Source organism: Polyodon spathula, chromosome 5 (assembly GCF_017654505.1).
Source record: "Polyodon spathula isolate WHYD16114869_AA chromosome 5, ASM1765450v1, whole genome shotgun sequence".
NCBI classification, from domain to species: domain Eukaryota; kingdom Metazoa; phylum Chordata; class Actinopteri; order Acipenseriformes; family Polyodontidae; genus Polyodon; species Polyodon spathula.
The window spans coordinates 51,074,105-51,093,216 of NC_054538.1; the positions used below are offsets into that span (position 1 = coordinate 51,074,105).

The 19,112-nt window shown below is 37.3% G+C and overlaps 1 protein-coding gene across 2 annotated transcripts in view; it reads left to right on the forward strand.

Annotated features, from left to right (window-relative positions):
* Positions 1 to 342: 342 nt before the first annotated feature.
* Positions 343 to 19,112, forward strand: part of fam120b (family with sequence similarity 120B) — a 61,316-nt gene continuing 42,546 nt past the window's right edge. The window contains exons 1-4 of one of the 2 annotated variants that reach the window (XM_041250730.1): positions 343 to 1,804; positions 8,053 to 9,077; positions 10,294 to 10,474; positions 12,626 to 12,727. In XM_041250730.1, coding sequence (XP_041106664.1) covers positions 8,064 to 9,077; positions 10,294 to 10,474; positions 12,626 to 12,727 — 1,297 coding nt within the window. In that variant the 5' untranslated portion in view covers positions 343 to 1,804; positions 8,053 to 8,063. The remainder of the gene's footprint in view (positions 1,805 to 8,052; positions 9,078 to 10,293; positions 10,475 to 12,625; positions 12,728 to 19,112) is intronic. The other variant, XM_041250731.1, reaches the window with a different exon arrangement.

Genomic DNA, 19,112 nt, shown 5'->3' on the forward strand with positions numbered 1-19,112 from the left:
GTGACAGGCTGCATATGTTCCATCCTATTCACATTCACTGAGACATGGCCACAATGGACAGGCTTTGTCTGCACAGTCACTAAATATATTAATCTTTACTCCAGAGACACATGCTGTTATTTTATTTCTTCCTATAGAAAAAACATCAGACTAACACATAAATTGACTTCAAAAGTTTTAAATGTCCTGCAAAAGTGTAAAGATATCAATCTGTTGTTGCTGAATCGATTGTTGAATTTTTTAAAACAGCAAAGGTGCTTTATTTTTTATATATATATATATATATATATATATATATATATATATATATATATATATATATATATATAATCGTGTCATACATACTGTATTCAGATTGGAAGAACTTTAAAATAGAAGCTGGTTTGCATATTCTTACTTTGCAAATGTATATTTCTGTAAATAGTGAAACTTGTTGATGCAGTGTATAGGCCTAACTAACCTACCATAAAGTTCAATTTACAAATTTGAAGTGCATTTAATTTTTTTTTAATCATGCTCCAGATGCTTCTTACTAGTTTGTTGCTCTATACTGCAAAACCTAAAAAAAAACAAAAAAACATTGACAATCAGATTATTGTTGAAATTGGTGAACATGACTCTTCAAAATGTTCTGTGCATTACTCCACTAAAAATGCGCTGTATATTCTTTTTCTGTTTGTTTCTTGTGTTAATAGGTACCATATACATGCACATCTATTCATTTACTGTCGCATATGAAATGGACAACAGCGAAATAATACAAAATGCAATGTATTCTGTATTTCAGTGCACGTTTTGTATTCCTACAGGTAGAACACCAAATTATTGGGATCCTAGATCCTTCTTGACAAAGTTTTGGGATCAATCAGTTATGAATCAGACTAGCATTAACGGGCCACATGGCCTCCCTTTGTTCATAAATGTTGTTGTTGTTTAATTGCAGTAGGCCAAATACACTATACACTAGGAAACGACCCAAAAAGGCGATTGCAGCAAATAAATAGAATACATCTAAATAATACGTTGTGAACTATAATTCTGCTATAAACGTACTGCATAACAACAATATTATTACCGTTTTGAATGGTCCTCCCAACTAGCTAATAACAACATTTCAAATCACCACTGTAGTAGTTAATATACTGACACAGCATGGGAATCCAGTGACATTTTTAAAATGTGTTATTATTTTAATAACTTTTAAAACACAAAGACAATTGGAACTGCAGAAGCGCTCTGAAAGTGTTTGAAGGCTGAAATCTTTGTTAAGTTACTATCGATATTAGCTTTTACATTTTTAGTTTTTTTTTTTTCAGTTTTTTTGTATTTCATTGCAATGTTATTATTGCCAACAGTTTTTTCTTTCTGTATTAAGCGTATTTGCTGTAGGTACTATGAGACCATCTAAATAGTTTTTTTTACCCCCGTGTTCCTGTTGCATCCGGAAGAGACGCACAGTCAGCTGAATAAACCGGAAATAGAATAAAAGTGAAAGTTCAAGTGGCGTACTTTACTTGTGTCAGTGGAGTACCCACAGGGACCTTTTTAATTTGAAGCATATATTTTAATAAAGTTAATTATATTGGAACTATAGTGACATTATTTAAAAAAAAAAAAAAAAAAAGTAAAAACACCATAGCTGTCTTGCTGCTATTAATTTAATATGTCGAGACCGTGTGAAATGCACAGGTGCTCTCGGTCACAAAACACAGACTTATGAAAATATCCGACATCTGATTCAGTCAGTGTTAACACCCAGAAGTGTATCAATTTAACCTGGACACAACGTCTGTCAAACAAAAAAGTAAGTGCACAAGTAAACCGCTTTCTTACTTTGGTATCCCTGCGCTTCCATCTTGTTTTAAGGATTTCTTTGGATAGTTGTTTCATCACGGACTCATTCACTGCCGTGTGACATCACTTAATCTGAATTAGTGTTTTTATATGTATATCTCATTAACAGAACAATTACTTGTTATGAGAATTAATAAGGCCACTCTTCACTGTCAAGGTATACAGTACTACTGAACTCTTCTGAAAACAGTCGTAGTTTCCGTCTGGGTATTTGTGTAGGTTTCCTGTTGGTTGTTACCTAGTCAGTTATAGTTTTGTTTGAAGTATGCTCACTGCACCTCTGTGGTTGCAATTATCTTGAAGTAGCGCGAGAAGCCTAAGGAACATGCTTGTTTTTCCTCGACGCCCTTTTGGGGTGAAATATTTGATTAAAACTGCAGTTTGTATTTTTAGGTGAGCCAAATAACAGATTTCTGAAGGAAAGTTGTCACTTACCCATTGTAATAGATTGTGCTGTATCTTGTTTTCAGAGCTGCAGGGGAAAATAATAATGTTGCCCTTGTATAGTGTAATATTTATCTACAGGTAAACTGCTTCCCTCCCTGCATCATGTAATCCCAAAAGCCTCTTCCCAGATTAAATATTGCAGCTGCACTAAATAGAATTAATAATTTAAAAAGATGCATACTGTATAACAAAAAGGTCATTCGACATTCAAGATAACCATGAACTTTATCCACTGTATACACATGTAAAACTGTAAGGTTGATATGTATGCCTTCATATATGCAGTGGCACTGGAACAATTTGTAGTGGGGGTGCTGAAAGCCATTGAACAAAACTGTTTCCCCTGTATATGATGGAACCCCTAGTTCCAGCTCCCTTGCATATATGTGCATAAGTTTAATATAATATGCAAAAAGAGACATACATATGGGTGGAGAGACAGACCTATTTATCTCGAGAGTCTTATACTGAAATAACGTGCTAAATGTAATTTTCAAGTTTCATCATAAAAATATGCAAGAGGTGTTTGGACGGACAGGCAGCTTCCGTTTACCCCCAAATTATGACACACTCAGTAACAAAAATTAAAGAAGGTTCATCACAGACATAAGTATTAGCACCTTAAGCTTCTTAAACCACAGTTTAAGGCAATAGATTAAGGAGTAAACTTCAACCAGTTTTTAATAAAACAAAAAGCAAAATACACAGTTTCTAATCATGTAACAAAAATATTTATATATATATATATATATATATATATATATATATATATATATATATATATATATATATATATATATAAATTTAAAGTATTCGTTCATGGCACAAGTATTAGCACCCAAACCCAAACGGTTGTATAATGCCTGGTAATGCCATTGTGTTGGGTGTTCTTGCTTACTTAATTACTATTGAAAAGACCTATATATTTTTTTAATTAGTTCTATAAAAAATGTACAGACTTGTAAAGTAAAGGTGCCAATACTTTATTCTTGAACAAATGTTTGAAATTGCCTTTGCTTTTGTTTTTTTTTTGTTTTTTTTTTTAATAAAGACGTAATGAAAACTACCAGAAATTGTATATTTTGGTCTTTGTCACATTAATTAGTTGCTAATGTCCATAAATGCTTGTCTTTGCCTTGTTTTCTTGAATTATCTTATATTAAGTGTAGGCTTCCAATACATTTGTCTGCGACTGTAAATCTCTGCACAGTGAGTAAAATGCAACATTACCTCATGAGTTACTACCGCATACTTACTTTAATGCTAACTTATGGGGTAGGCATTAACTGCAGCCTTACATTTTAACTGTAATGTTACTTTGAACTACTGTACAAAAACTTGGTCATACAAGAAAAACAACAATTATTCTTATTTGCTTTATCGACCACAAACAACAGGGCTGTAAAGCAAATAAACACAGAAACAGATTTTTTTTTATTCCTACTCTGCAGATGAATATACAATACTTAAAGAAAACAAGAAAAAAAAAAAACTGCATTGCACATACAATATATTTCTAATATTTAAAATAAAAAGCTGTACAGATACTTCAATAATGCAAATAAAGAAATTATAATATTGTGTTCCTTATTGATCGCCTTGTTAATGTATAGATTTACTATCTACAAATTAGGTAACAGATAACAGGTAAATTGGTAGGCTAGGTTGGGGGGGGGGGGGGCTAAGACAGCTCAGTTCAGCCGTATGTTTTATTTATTTATTTATTTTACCATGAAAACCTGGACTGATTGGTCATTAGTTTCTGGCAATTCTCAGATAGGCTACAATTGTGATCCCTTCTTTAGCTACCGCATCCAGTATAGTCACAATTGACCATTGAGGCTTGATAGCGTAAACTCAAGCTATGCAGCAAAAATGCTGCATGTGTATTCTGTAGGCATTATATTTAAATCTCATACATAATTCATATTTTTTTCAATGCATAATAAAACACCCAGTATGCAGCTTATCTGGAGTGCTGTCTCAGCATGTGTGTTAAAATGTAAGACAGGTGCCTTTTAATTATCCTTATTCTAACACTCTCAATAGCTTGCAATAAAGTACAGTATGTAGATCAGGGCTCTGACTGGGCCACTCAGAGGCATTTATAATTTTGTTTCTTAGACACTCCAGTGTAGCTTTGGCTGTGTGCTTTGGATCATTGTCATGCTGAAAGGTGAACTTCTGTCCTAGTTTCAGCTTTCTTGCAGAGGGCAGCAGGTTTTCCTCAAGGACTTCTCTGTACTTTGCTCCATTCATTTTCTCTTCTATCCTGACAAGTGACCCAGTCCCTGCTGATGAGAAACATACCCATAACATGATGCTGCCATCACCATGCTTCACAGTAGGGATGGTGTTATTTGGGTGATGCGCTGTGTTGTGTTTGCGCCAAACATAACACTTTGCATTTAGGCCAAAAAGTTCCATTTTAGTTTCGTCAGAACACAAAACTTTTTGCCACATGACTACAGAATCTCCTGAGTGTTTTTTTGCATACATCAAAATGGGATTCAAGGTGGGCTTTCTTGAGGAATGGCTTCCTTCTTGCCACCCTACCATAAAGGCCAGATTTGTGGAGTGCTTGGGATATTGTTGTCGCATGCACACTTTGACCAGTCTTGGCCGTAAAAACCTGTAGCTCTTGCAAAGTTGCTATTGGCCTCTTGGTAGCTTCTCTGATCAGTCTCCTTCTTGCTCAGTCATCCAGTTTGGAGGGGCAGGGTCTTGGTGGTGTCATACACTTTCCACTTTTTAATAATCGTCTTGATCGTGCTCCAAGTGATATTCAAGGCCTTTGATATTTTTTTATACCCATCCACTGATCTGTGCCTTTCAACAACTTTGTCCCAGAGATCTTTTGAAAGCGCCTTGGTGCTCATGGTTGAGTCTTTGCTTTGAAATGCACTACCCAGCAGAGGGAACTTACAGGAACTGCTGAATTTATCCTGAAATCATGTGAATCGCTACAATTTAACACAGGTGGAGGCCACTTAACTTGGTGTGCTATTTTTAAAGCGATTGGTTACACCTGAGCTAATTTAAGATTGGTATTACGGGGGGAGGGGGGTATGGATATGGCACCTCTACCATATCCCTTGATATGTATGTATGGCATAGGATAATAGTGAAAACTCTTTTCAGACTTTCACATCAGCAATTGTGTTTTGCATGTATCTTTTTTTTTTTTTTTTTTTTTTTTAAATAAAAACTTCAACAGCCGGTGCATGTCCTCAAGCCCTTATAATTATATCTTTGAGTTAATTTTTTATATGTGTTTGCCTAATGAAAACCCTAATATTTCATTCCATTTTACTGATAATCATCAACTGGAGCTATTGTCATTAAAATTAAGTTGCTTTTATGGTATTCCACTATTATAAGGCTTATTTGATCTCCTATATAGCACATGGATGCCATCCTTCTATTATACTGGAACATTTTTACATTATTGAGAAATCCATCTAACACATAACACTGACACCTTGGTGAATTGGGCCACTGAATATCTTATGGAAGGTCACATAACAGCACAAATACAACACAAATACAGCATTTTATCTGCAGTATGATGACAGTCTAATAACACATAATTAATTTTTATTACACATACTGGGTATTTACATAACAAAATTGCCAGTTAAAAATAAATAATGTTATTTTGCCAGCATTCTGTTGTCAGGAAAACTATAGGCTAAAAATAGAAAAGCAAAAGAGTGATCTGAGGTTATATATTTTAGGGCTGAAGGAAGTAATACATTCCTTTAAATTTATCAAAATAAAGCAATAAGAAAGACTTCTGTCATACCAGGATGAAACAAGTTTCAGCTTCACCATGTTAGATTGTCTTCAAATTACAGATTCTCAATGGGATTGAGATCAGGACTTTGACTGGGCCACTGTAGGTCATTCACCTTTTTGTTCTTGAGCCACTCCAATGTTGCTTTGGCCTTGTGCTTGGAATCATTGTCCTGCTGAAAGGTGCATTTCCTCCCAAGCTTCAGTTTTTTAGCAGACTGAAGCAGATCCTCTTGCAGTATTTTCCTGTATTTTGCTCCATCCATTCTTCCTTCAACTGTAACAGGATGCCCAGTCCCTGCTGATGAGAAGCATCCCCACAGCATGATGCTGCCAAAACCATACTTCACTGTAGTGATGGTGTGTCTTGAGGCATGGGCAGTGTTAGGTTTGCGCCACACATAGCGCTTTGAGTTTTGGCCAAAAAGCTCTATCTTGGTCTCATCTGACCACAAAACCTTTTCCCACATCGCAGCTGGGTCACTCTCATGCTTTTTGGCAAACTCCAGACGTGCTTTCAGATGGTACTTTTTGAATTCTTTCTTGCCACCCTCCCATACAGGCCAATGTTATGCAGAGCTCTTGATATGGTTGACTGGTGCACCATTACTCCACTCCCAGCCACTGAACTCTGTAGCTCCTTCAAAGTGATTGTTGGCCTCTCTGTGGCTTCTCTCACAAGTCTCCTTCTTGTTTGAGCGCTGAGTTTTGAGGGGCGGCCTTTTCTTGGCAGTGCCTGGGTGGTGTGATGCAGCTTCCACTTACTGATTATTGATCCAACTGTGCTCGCTGGGATATCCAAACACTTGGATATTATTTTGTACCCTTTCCCTAATCTATGCATTTGTATTACTTTATCTCTAACTTCTGTAGAAATCTCTTTGGTCTTCATTTTCCTTCAGATTCACAGCCTTACCAATGATCCTTCAACAGTGGGGTTTTTATCCAGAAAATGTGACAGCAACTTTAATGGTTCACAGGTGGAGGCCAATGGTAAGGTAATTGTGTCCTCATTAGGGCAATTTCTTTCATCTGTGCAAACTGGGAGCTTCCACAGCACAGGGGTTGAATACTTATGCAAGCAAGATATTTCAGTTTTTTTTTTTCTTAAAAATAATCTTACAATAATAGTTTTAGTGTTTAAAAATAAAATATCAAACAGAACGAAATTTCAATGTACCATTTGTAATTCGGTAATATGAGAGAATTGGTCAGTGGTCTGAATACTTTTGCAAGGCACTATATATATATATATATATATATATATATATATATATATATATATATATATAAATAATTAAAGGACAGTTAACAGTTAATTAACACCCCTGATCTTGAATACTATCTGTGATGTGGCCCATAGATGCATGGTACTCATGATGTTAAAATCTAAACTCGTTATCAACTTTGACCATCAGAAGCACTACAAATTAAAAAACAAATGGTCTTCACAAAACACAATTAGCCCATACCAGACTGAAAAAATAAATCTGCCACCTGTAGATTAACGAAAATTGTTCATGATGCATGTTTTTTACCTTGAATAAATAGACATATCTGCCACAATATACAGGTAATTATAATGATTTATGATTAATGTTGACATATCCCTTTTAAAAGTTTACTACAGTGAAAGTGCACTCCAATTTAACAGTTTTGCCAGGTTTGCTATGTGTTTCCATGTTTTTATATGCTTTACAATGCTTACCTCTATAGCTTTTGCTTGTGATGCCTTTACTGCAGTAGGAATATTAGGGTCATTCTGTATTTATTCTGTGTATAGGCTAGTCATCTCTAACAGTTGTAGGATTACAGATTCCTCAAGTCAGTAATGTTAAAAGTTGTAAACAACCACCAATTAGGAAGACAAAGTATTTTTTCCTGAATGGTATTACACATACTTTGCATTTCTATGAGTTTTTCTTAACTTGTTATAACTTATTTTCTCACTAATAGCAGGAAGAGTGATGGGGGTGAAAGGGTTGCAGTGGTTTGTGGAAAATGTAAGTTCAGAAGTCTGTGTGGAGGTGAATCTACAGGAGATGGCTAAGCAGTACCAGCGTGACCAGCCTGGGTGTACCCCTACTCTGGTGGTCGATGCAATGGCATGTTTGAAGCACTGGTACACTTCTGAAGCTTGGGTGCATGGTGGGCAGTGGCGAGAGTATATGCACAACCTTGAAACCTTCGTGAGAGCATTCACAAATGCAGGCATCAAACTGGTATTCTTCTTTGATGGAGTGGTGGAGCAGACAAAGAGGGCAGAGTGGGTAAAACGCAGACTGAGAAACAACAAAGAAATCAGCCAAATCTTTCAGTATATCAAGACCACTGGACAACAACCAGGAAGAGAGATGTTCTTTATTCCCTCCGGCCTGGCTACATTCTCACGATTTGCCTTGAAATCCCTTGGTGTAGAAACGTGGTGCTCAGTGCGAGAGGCAGATTATGAAATTGCCAGTTATGGACTGTTTCATAACTGTATGGGCATTCTTGGACAAGACTCTGATTACCTCATCTATGATACTGTCCCATACCTATCCATTAGTAAGCTGCAACTTAGCAGACTGGTCACTGTTCATTTCTCAAGGGAAAATCTTTGCCAGACACTGAAACTCAGTAAGAGTGACCTCCCACTTTTGGCTTGCATTCTCGGCAATGACATTGTGCCAGAGAACCAATTACAGAAGCTTCGGCATAGCTGCATGGATTTGTATCGGCAAAAAGAAAAAAAATGGACACAAACAAACAAAGTTTTAGCAGTAGCAAACTATATTTCAAGGCATCTGTGTTTAAGTGAAGGGTTAAAGGAAATTACAAAACTGCCGGTGTCTGAAGCAGACAGGGCTTTGCTTGAAAAAGGAATTGATTCATATCTTCTACCTGAGCAGCAGACCCCTTGGCTTCCTTATCGAAAGGAACACTCTTCCTATAGGGCCCAGGTTGAACTAAGAAGTGGCTCCAACCAAGACATTATGCAGGTACTTTTAAAATCTATATACAAAATTTAACAAAACCCAATCCCCCGATGTCGTTTTTTGGAAGTATATGTGTGGCCAAGCTTTTCACTTAATTTAGTTTTTAGCTGTTTTTGCAAAGCAGTTTGAGCACCATTTCATCTTAAAAGTTTAGATATATAACATAGCATTGACTTCAGACAATTTTGTATAAAGGGTTGAGAAAAACTAATGTGGCTGTTTATATGGGACCACACATTAGGTTGGATTTAGGTACTTGTCCCACTTTTGAAAACCTACGTGCACAGCTTCACTAAAATAAGTGAGATCAATAAGGCAATGTTTATCTTGGTAATTTTAATATCACAACGTTACTGAGAAATTTGTTTGTATAGTAAATATGTCACATCTTCACAAGGACAGAATAACTAGTTGATTCTGGTTTGTCATATATGAAGTCCATGCTCCTTCAACTAAAAGAAAAATAATAAACTGAAATATTATATCCATCTCTCTTCTAAGCACGTTAACAAGGGCTTTACTAGATCAGCACTTTTTGAGATGGTCAGATTTGTTTCAAAACTTGAATAAAAATAAACCCATGAATTGGTGTTTGACCCTTGATGGAATGTGGAGCTTCCTGAAACTGGCACATTACTGGTAGTGGATTGTTTCAGTGTATCCGTGCGAAACCAGCACATCATTAGCTACCACAAGTACTTGATAAAGTAGCCTTCCTGCCTTCCTGGCAATTCTTACTGTTCACGGTCACTATTCTTCACATTCCCCCTTAATTTAGTTATTGTAATGCCTGAAGTTCTAGGCCTTATTATTAAAATTCAGCTGCTGCCAGTTTGCTTTTGACTGCTTAAAAAATATGCCCTCAGCCTTAATAGCAGTAGGCAATTTTTCTTATATTGGAGCTATATTTAAGAAGCACGAGAGAAGACAGCAACTACGGTTGGAATTCCTTTCAGTTTGACAGCTTAGCTTGTTACGGTAGAAGTAGAAGCTTATATGTTTTATTTAAATGGATTGTCAGTGATGGTAAGAAAAGGGTTTTTTTTCCCAGAAAAGAAATATCTGCAATTTGAAGACAGCAAATTTTTGGTTATTGTATTAAGGACTCAATTTAGAGATATGTCTTACAAGCTCTATTGTTAAGCATATTTCCACTTTCAGGTCAACCTTTGGGAAACAAGAAGATAACCTATTTAACACAATGTTGTTATTTTTGAAGTTTGCAAAAGAGCAGCACATCAGAGCTGAGAATTTTATGGTTTTCAACATCCTGAGTGCTGGAGAAGTCAGTTGCAGCAACACTTTAGAGGATGACCAAGATCCTGATCTTCCTGGACATGCGCTCGTTTACCGGCCTGCCCGTCAGCATATCTACTCAGTCCTGTTGGGTGCAAAGCAAGGTAAGCAACATGAGCAGAATGTAGTACCAGTACCTTTTACTTTGGCCTGGGACCTAACGTATGGTTGCCATGTTGTATTTACAATAGAACGTCAGAGTTACAAAAATCTTGGTAATGGAGGTGGTTCGTAAGTCTAAAATGCCTGTAACTCTGAAAATTTGTGACCACCAGCTATCTACAGCTTTAATCTGGCGAATAATACAAGGATAGAGCACAGTAATGCAATACTTGAATTGTTTTGGTTTGAAATGCTTTAAAATAGACCTGTATGTTGAAAAATGTTAAATTTAACTTATTATTCAAATTATAACTGTAACAAAAACACAGATTTAAATGTCCAGGAAAAGCTGGGTTAATTTACTGCTTGTTCTAATTTTGTTTTAAACAAAATGCATTTGTGCAGCTTGCTCGGTCCTTCAGACTCCTTTGTGCATTTGTTTTCTTTCAGTTGAAAGTGTAACACATTTGCGTTTCCAAGTACTTACCATTCCAGTAGATTAACGCTGTGATTTTCATAAGCTGGATTCTGGCTGCATTGTAGGCATGGTTGAGTAGTTGCATATTTCCAGCTAAAAGTGGGGTGTTTGGTTGACCAGTCACTTCATAAGTTTGGTGTTCCTAACTCTGAGGTTCTACTGTATGTGGTTTCCAAATAATAAAGACCAAATGCTTTAGCATATTGGCTTCACTTCTGGTAAACAACTATTCTAAGACTCTCCGGGTCAAGTTCGATTGTGGATCTTGTGCATGAAAGAACCAGTTTGTGGTTGTACTTCTATGAAAACATCATACCTCCGTGACAATTGGAGTTGCTGACACCATCTTTGCAGGGTTTGAATTCCTCTGACATAATACATAAATCCTCTGAACCAGCAAGGCTGTATAGTTGTGGTTATATGACCTTCTTTTTGTTTGTTTTTTTAAAGAATCGTTAATCAATAGTAAGGCACATATAATATTAACAACAGCAAAGCTTCATTATTATTAAATACATTAAAACTAATAAAACATACCCTTTATACATTATTATCCATGATTTGGTGTCATATTCCAGTTTAGATGAACGTGGAAAAGATATGATAAGCTTATATTTAAATCTTACAAGGTACTTGTTTGTAGTTGTTGCTATACCACAAAAATGATTAGAAGCAGAGAGGAAATAAGCCTATAAAATACTTTCTGAAGGTCGAAGTGTCCCGCCAAGGTGTTCCAGTATACAGGTACATGTAAATCTGAACCCCACCCTGTCTTCTCTGATTATTTGAAGCTTATTAACTGTTTCACTGCTGACTGACTAATTGAACTGCTTGCTGTGTAAAGAAAGCAGGGCTACTCAAACCTCTCTATTTCTCTCTATATAATATTTTTCCCCAAATATAAACAGAAAACATTTTACTGTTTAGTATAGGCAGTGTTTTATTACTACCCATTTTGTCTTGAGCCATAATCAGTGTTATGGTGCTTTTTGTACTGTGACACAAGGTTGTTTTTTATCGTTAATTTTCTGTCATCATCACAATTCACATTAAATTAATTGGGTACGCTATTTTAGACCAGAAGATGAACCGCATCCTAGTATGGGAAAGTTTTGATTTCCACGGCCTGGCTGAACATATGCTAGTGATATTGGCAGGTCATTATAGTTATAGTGATAATGAGCTAGCGGCCCCCGGAAACACATCCTGTGCACAGAAAAACGGGGGTTTAGTTCAGTAGCTGACCCATGTGGTAGAAGCTGCAGCTGAATGAAAGACATGGAAGGAGTGAATACAACAGCTTGGTTAAAATGCTTAATGATCATTATTATATGGTTCTGAGTTGCAGTATTTTTCCCTTAGTATCTGCTTCCTTAGGCAACATTTTTACTGTGTGACATCATCAATGTATGTTGTGTCCCGTCTGTTGTGCTTTATTTTGTGTAGATTTCTGCAGTACAATTCTGTTGATACCCGTACTATTATTTGATACATTCTAAGATAAAAGTATATAATTGAACGAATGCCCCTCTTAACTGCATCTCTCCACACACAGTACTGGTGGTGTTACTGGGGTGCTTATTTTCGGGATAGCTCATGTAAACAGTGATCAGATTAGCCAAATAAGTAATCTATGAATTGAGCTTGTTTTTTCTTTTTTTCTACATCCATGTAGATCACATTGAATCACCCCCTTCAGTGAAGGAGTGGTTTGTCTACCCTGGAAATCCTCTTCAGCACGCAGAGCTGGTTACAGCTGTACCTGTCAATCTCCCAGGTAATGGAAACAATAACAACAATTTAAACTGTATATCCCTGTAGCATTTTGTTAATTGTGTAATTGTTTTCCAGCTGGCATTATTGTAAATTAAAGTGAGCTGATTAATATAAAAAGGCAGCAGTCAGTCTGCTCAAGGCTGCTGAGTAGAAGGAAGCAGTGTGCTCTGGTTTCGAGCAGTCAGAAAAGTGAGCAAACTGTGACCCTTGCAAAGCTGTACCTCAAGGATTATTTGTTTATGTTCGCCAGTAAACAGCTTAGCTGTTCTGTTGTTAGTTAGGATGTTCCTGTGTCTAGGTAGTGCTCCGTAAGGAGTTACACTTTTTGTTTGTTTGTGTTTATGATTGTGTTTTATTAAAAGGCAGTGCGAAAGCTCTAAAACTGAAATTCTGCGTGTCTGGTCTCAGTTTAAAAGGGGCAAACGAACGTGCAGCTCTTTTACGTATGGTGGCAGTGTGCGTGGGCACTCCTGTAGACCTAGAAAATGGAAGATCTAATTGAGAAATTAAATAGAAATGCAGAAAAAATGAAGTATGAGACCTGGAGATGGAGGCAGGAGATGGGGCTTCCGGAACCTGAGCCCACAGAATTAGACCTGCTGCTCCAGAACTGGAAGCAGCAGTCAGTCTGCTCAAGGCTGCTGAGTAGAAGGAAGCAGAAGGCAGTGTGCTCTGGTTTCAAGCAGTCACAAAAGTGAGCAAAGCTGTACCGCAAGGATTATTTGTTTATGTTCACCGGTAAACAGCTTAGCTGTTCAGTAGTTAGTTAGGGTGTTCCTGTGTATAGGTAGTGTTCCGTAAGAGTTATACTTTTTGTTTGTTTATGTTTACTATTGTGTTTTATTAAAATTGTGCGTGAAAGTGCTGAAACATTTAAAAGAGGCAAACGAATGTGAGTGAGTGCAGCTCTTCTACAATCCCTTTATCATGCAGACATAACTAACTAATAAAAACAAAACAAGTGTTTGGCTTGCAAAGTTTTTTTTTTTTGTTTTTGTTTTTTTTAAGTAAAATGCAGTGTAAAGAAAAAAATATTCGTCTAAAACATAAAAGGGTATCCATATCCCTAATATCTGGGGCGAAGAAACCGGTGTCTGAAGACCTGAGCTGTCACTTTGGTGCATTATGAGTCAGAATATCTGTAATGCAGGTGGGAGCAAGTATGTGAACCCTTTAAGGTAAAAGCGACATATATGTCCACCAGATAAAAATGATGCTAACGTTATTATTTTTGCAATGAGGTGCAATTGTCAGTTTCCTTATCATACTTAACTCACTCTCAAATATATTTTAAGAAGAAACCGTTTGAATAACCACTCAATTCCTTGTGTTAAGAGTTTTGTAGGCGGGTATTTCAATTTTAAGGTTAAAACGAAAACTTCATTGGTAGCCAGCGAAGCCCAGTAAGAATAGTGATGATATTTACTGTTGTATATCTATATACAACATAACATATATGTATATTTTAATCTAAACATTTTTACTATTGTACAGTCTGCTGTTTACAGTTAACTAATTGAACATGACTTCTCTTAAAGTAAGTAAAGCCCTGAAACATCTGCAAAATAATGTGAAACAATGTATAGTACTCTGATGACTTTGACTGCTCCTCAAAGCATCCCAAAAAGGACTCATCAGATATCTTGATTGCTGTTGTACAGCCTTAATTCCCAGGGGGGAGGCTGTTTTTGCAGCCATTTCATATGGTGACAGGGTTCATGTTTAGTTTGTTTTGTTTATTCAGAATCCAGTGAGCTATGCCCTGGAGTCTAGGAGTGGCTTGTCTACTGAAGGAATCCACACACATTAGTGCTGTATGTCTGTACAATGTTGATAATGCATCTGCCACTACTGTAATTGTTATATCTTACAAAACGTCAGCCTCTGACCAAAGATGCCATGTAGCTTTGAAAGTGCCAAATGGGATGACTGTATGGGTAAACTGCATGAAAATCCCTACCAGCAGATTAGCCGTCTGTTCACTAAAGTTATTAGGTTACTAGTCATGGCTGATACAGACTTTAGAATGAATTTCAGTGGTAGGAAGCACAGTGCATTTTTCAACAGCTGAAATTAAAGGAGCCAGGAAGTTAGTAGAGAGATGGCCGTCTCTCTTTGTAGCAAAGATACTAATTCAAATGACATTAGTAAACTCTTCCACAGCTTTACACTCCATAGAAAGAAAACATAGACATTAAAACATTGAGATTGAACATGTAAATAGTGCATTGTACTGAGAAAAAAAAATATGTGTATATTTGAACGATTTAAAAAGACAGCTGGAATATTATTCCTGAGTTGCTTTCTAGTTTTGTAACATACATGGGTATTTTTCTGAGTTCTGTTGTGAATGTCACTAAGAAAACAGTTTTGTACAGTATTGTGGCAGAGTGGTTGCAGTGCGTAACTGCGGTGACGTCACGGGCCAGGAACACAAAACCAAAACAATGAATGGCGGGACAAACTGAAACGCTACGGCACTCAGCTTTTATTAAACAAAGCAAACAGTAAAAACACTCAGAAAACAAACGGCACGTGGGCCAAAGTAAAACAGAACAAAAGACAAGTAATCTTTAACTAGAACGAGTACCTACAAGGTCTCAGTTGGTAGCGATTGTCTTTCTCGTACTCACAGTATTGTTTTACATTCCTCCTCTTAGCTCTCTCTCCAGGCAAAAGATCTCCTAAGTTTTATAGTTTGTGGCTGGAGCTCAATTAATCAATAATTAACAATTACTCAATTGAGGCTCCAGCTACATTCTCACATGTATTTTGGCAGGGAGGAATTTAAAAAACATACAAATGCAAACTCATATTAATAATAAAAGGAACAAATACATATATACATAAAAACAGTAATAAATCATAATAGTACAAAAATAAATAAATTAATAAGGGACAGGCACCCCGTCACAAGTGTATTTCTCCAATATGCTGTATGTACAGTACAGCTGAGAGGAAAAAAATACATAAAAATGAAAAATGTAGCTATAAATGCAATCTTTAAAGTCCCTTATTGTCACTATTATAGACTATAATAGACTGTTTGTATTAAGAAAACTGGAATGATGTTTTGAATTGTGTATTTTTTTGTTATTGTCTAATTCAGTGGCTCCCAACCTGTTGTCCGCGAGGCCATCGGAGGGGGTCCATGGGAAAACAAAATAAAAAAAGTCTGCTCGCATTGGCCAGTCCCCAATTTCACAACGCAAATCATCTTCGTCAGAATGTTGCGTCTGCCGCTGTATCCGCACACATAGTAAAAAGTCTATTGACTAAATCACATCACACGCTGCAACTCGCTGCACATTAGAAGCAATCCCACATGTTTCGACCCACTAATGGGATGTGTGTCAACAATGGATCACTGGATAAAAACAGGGTCTTAGAAGAGGAAAGTGAGTGAAAAGGAAACAAGTGACAGTGGAGTTCAGAGACAACTCATCAGCCGAGACAAGTATTTCCAAAGGCTAAAAAAACATTTTGCATATACTTTTATTTAATTGAGAAATATAAACACATTTAAGCACAGTTAAGCATGTACATATTAAATAAATGTAAGTCCACAGTCTCACTAGTGACATTATTTAAAAGTTGCTGTCACCAGTAGTGTAAGCGCAATGCCAGAATACTGGAACAGTGTAGTGCTGCTGTGAGGCACAAACATTAAGTACTTCAGAAAGCTGCTTCTTACAATGTAGTGCTGCTTCTTATGGTAACCACAGCTTGTTGAGGCACCTACCTACTGCTGACAAATGCAATGATTCTTGGCGGTAAATCTCCCTCCCAAACTGTGAGGGCGCTAAGCAGCGAGAAGAGAGTTCTTTGGATGGGCTGGTCTGACAGTTCTTTCCCCGGGTCAGGAAGTCAGCCAGTCTGGAAGGCGGCGAGATTCAGTTGCAAGAATGTATTGACCCAAAGGGAAACGACGTGGCAGCTGAAGGGAAACTATGTGGCAGCCGCAGATTGGAGGGGCGGTTGCACTTGTTTACCAAGGGTCATGCGTGACAGCATAAAAGGGGACGGAGAATCATAATCTGTTCATTCGCATTGAACTGGAAAGAAAAACATGGAGATAGTAGTTATTAAAACATATAGAGCAGGGTGTTCCACCTCTTCAAAAGCCCAACATAATAGAAGGGGGGATCCATCGCTGAGGAGACCAAACAAACAAGATAAAATAGAGGCATCAGAACCTGAAAGAGAAGACGACAAGGGTTCATGTATGCTAAAGGAGGGGTTTGGCAGGAGGTCCACTCTGGCTGATGGAGAACCCTTTTCTATGAGGTAAATGAAGTCATGCTTAACAAAGGGTTCGAGAAAGTGGAATCACTAACCCCGCAAAGACCCCTGGCTCCCCACTGAAGAGATTTATGAGAAGAAAAAAGAGAACAGCCAATGCTTATAGAAAAGAAAAAAAAAAAATACAGAAAACATTTAATGTGAGTAGGAAAGATAACACGTAACATGACAAAGGGGTTAGTAAACTGTACCCTACTGACTATGTGAAGACCCTTCACACAGTGGAAAGGAAAACCCCCTTTTTATTTTATTTTTTAGTGGGAACCTTTGGTGGCAAGGTGGATAGGTTTTCCCCACTCTGGGCATACTAGCAATGGACTGATGGACAGATGCTATTTGGGATGTTGAAGAACGACTGCTAGTCCAGCATTCCATATTTTTGATTAGGTGCTGGTTAATCATTGTTCTTGCTGGTGAAGTGGCTGCCCTGATTCTGAATGAATGCAGAGTGTAGTCCTGCTCTGGAAATCGAAGTGGAGAGCTGAGAGGAAAACCAATGTCTTGACATAACAGACCTGCTTGCATTGATGAACAGGGGGTCGGAGGGAGACTTGGGTTTATGTTCAGTGATATATTTCAGCATGGAAGCATATGATGAAAGCGGAATACATTGTCCTTGACGAAGCTGATCTGTTTTTTGAAATGTGTAGGAAGAGAATAAAATGGGAAACTAGAATATGCATGAAATCACTGCAGCGAATACCCAGAATAGGGAACCTGGCAATGGAAGGAACTGATATCTGAACAGCTCAAAAACCTGAAAAATGCAAATAGACATGGTTTCCATTGTTAAGTCATCAAATGGAGAGAAGCAGCCTTGACGGAGGATTGAAATCAAATTGCTAAGAAAGGCTAGAGAGATAGGCAGATGAGAAAGAGATGGCCGGAGAGCTCTTCTCCAACTCTTGATAGTAGAGTTGGAGAAGCAATAGACATCAAGTGAAATTGGTGTTGTATTACTGAGAGTAAAATGTTGGCGACCTGAACAGCTGGGGAAGAGGCGCTGCTGCTGATTCAGCACTGGATTGCTATAGAAAATAAATATCTTTACGAGCAGTGCTTTCAGGATTCTGTATACATGTCGATCTTTAAAAAGTCATGCTAGAAATGCGAGCCAAGAAAGATTTTGTTTAGTGGTCGGAATACTGGATACAGCAGCAGCATGATTGAGTACTGTACCATCGCAGCAGATGATGTGGAAGGTCAGTGTTGTGCGGAGTCAAAGAGTCGCTATGTTGGTATGATAAAACAGGATACTGGGCAGATTTCTTTAGCCATTTCATCTGCTGGATTTGGATAGAGGGATGGCATCATCATCAGAGATTTCTTGATTCTAGAAAAAAAAATTGCTGCAGGTGAGTGTTCTTCTGTATTCCAAATAATCGATTTAGACATGGGTCTGTAGTGATACTTGAAACGAAAACTAAACACAAGATTACTAAATAGGAGTGACACAGTTGATGAAAGGAGATGATAAAATAGAGGGTCATTGCTAACGCCCCTCGGAAGTACACATAATAGGTTGTCATATGTTATGAGATGTTGTCGAACAAAAGTTTGAAGCCAGCTAATATTTGGTGCCACTTAGAAATGAAACGCTGTGACCCCGACTCCAAAAACAAGTTGATTAGAAATGCATTTGTGCACATGACAGTGAAATTCACAAAAGCTTGACATCAAAGGAGGAAGACCGTCTAACTGAGCTTTCATGTGACAGCTCTTTAAAGCGAGTCTTCATACAACGAAATCTGACTGATACTCATATGAAAGTGGATTTTCTGCACTTGTTGGGGGAATAGGCTGGATGTGGAACCAAATTTAAGGCTTAAACTGTTATCAGTCGAACTGGGTATTCAGGCTGTGACATTGCTGAAACAGCACCAGCCATCTCATTAGGTAAGTTAATCAATTTCCATTATGACATCGTTATCATTTGCGGCACTATAGTGGAATGCAAAATAAAGAGACTTTCATTGTATAGCATTCATTCATTTGTCTACAAAAATAAGGGCTCAAATTTTTGATCTTTTAATGATGTTTCATTGTAAGATGTTCCTACAACATTCAAAATCAGGTTAATTGCA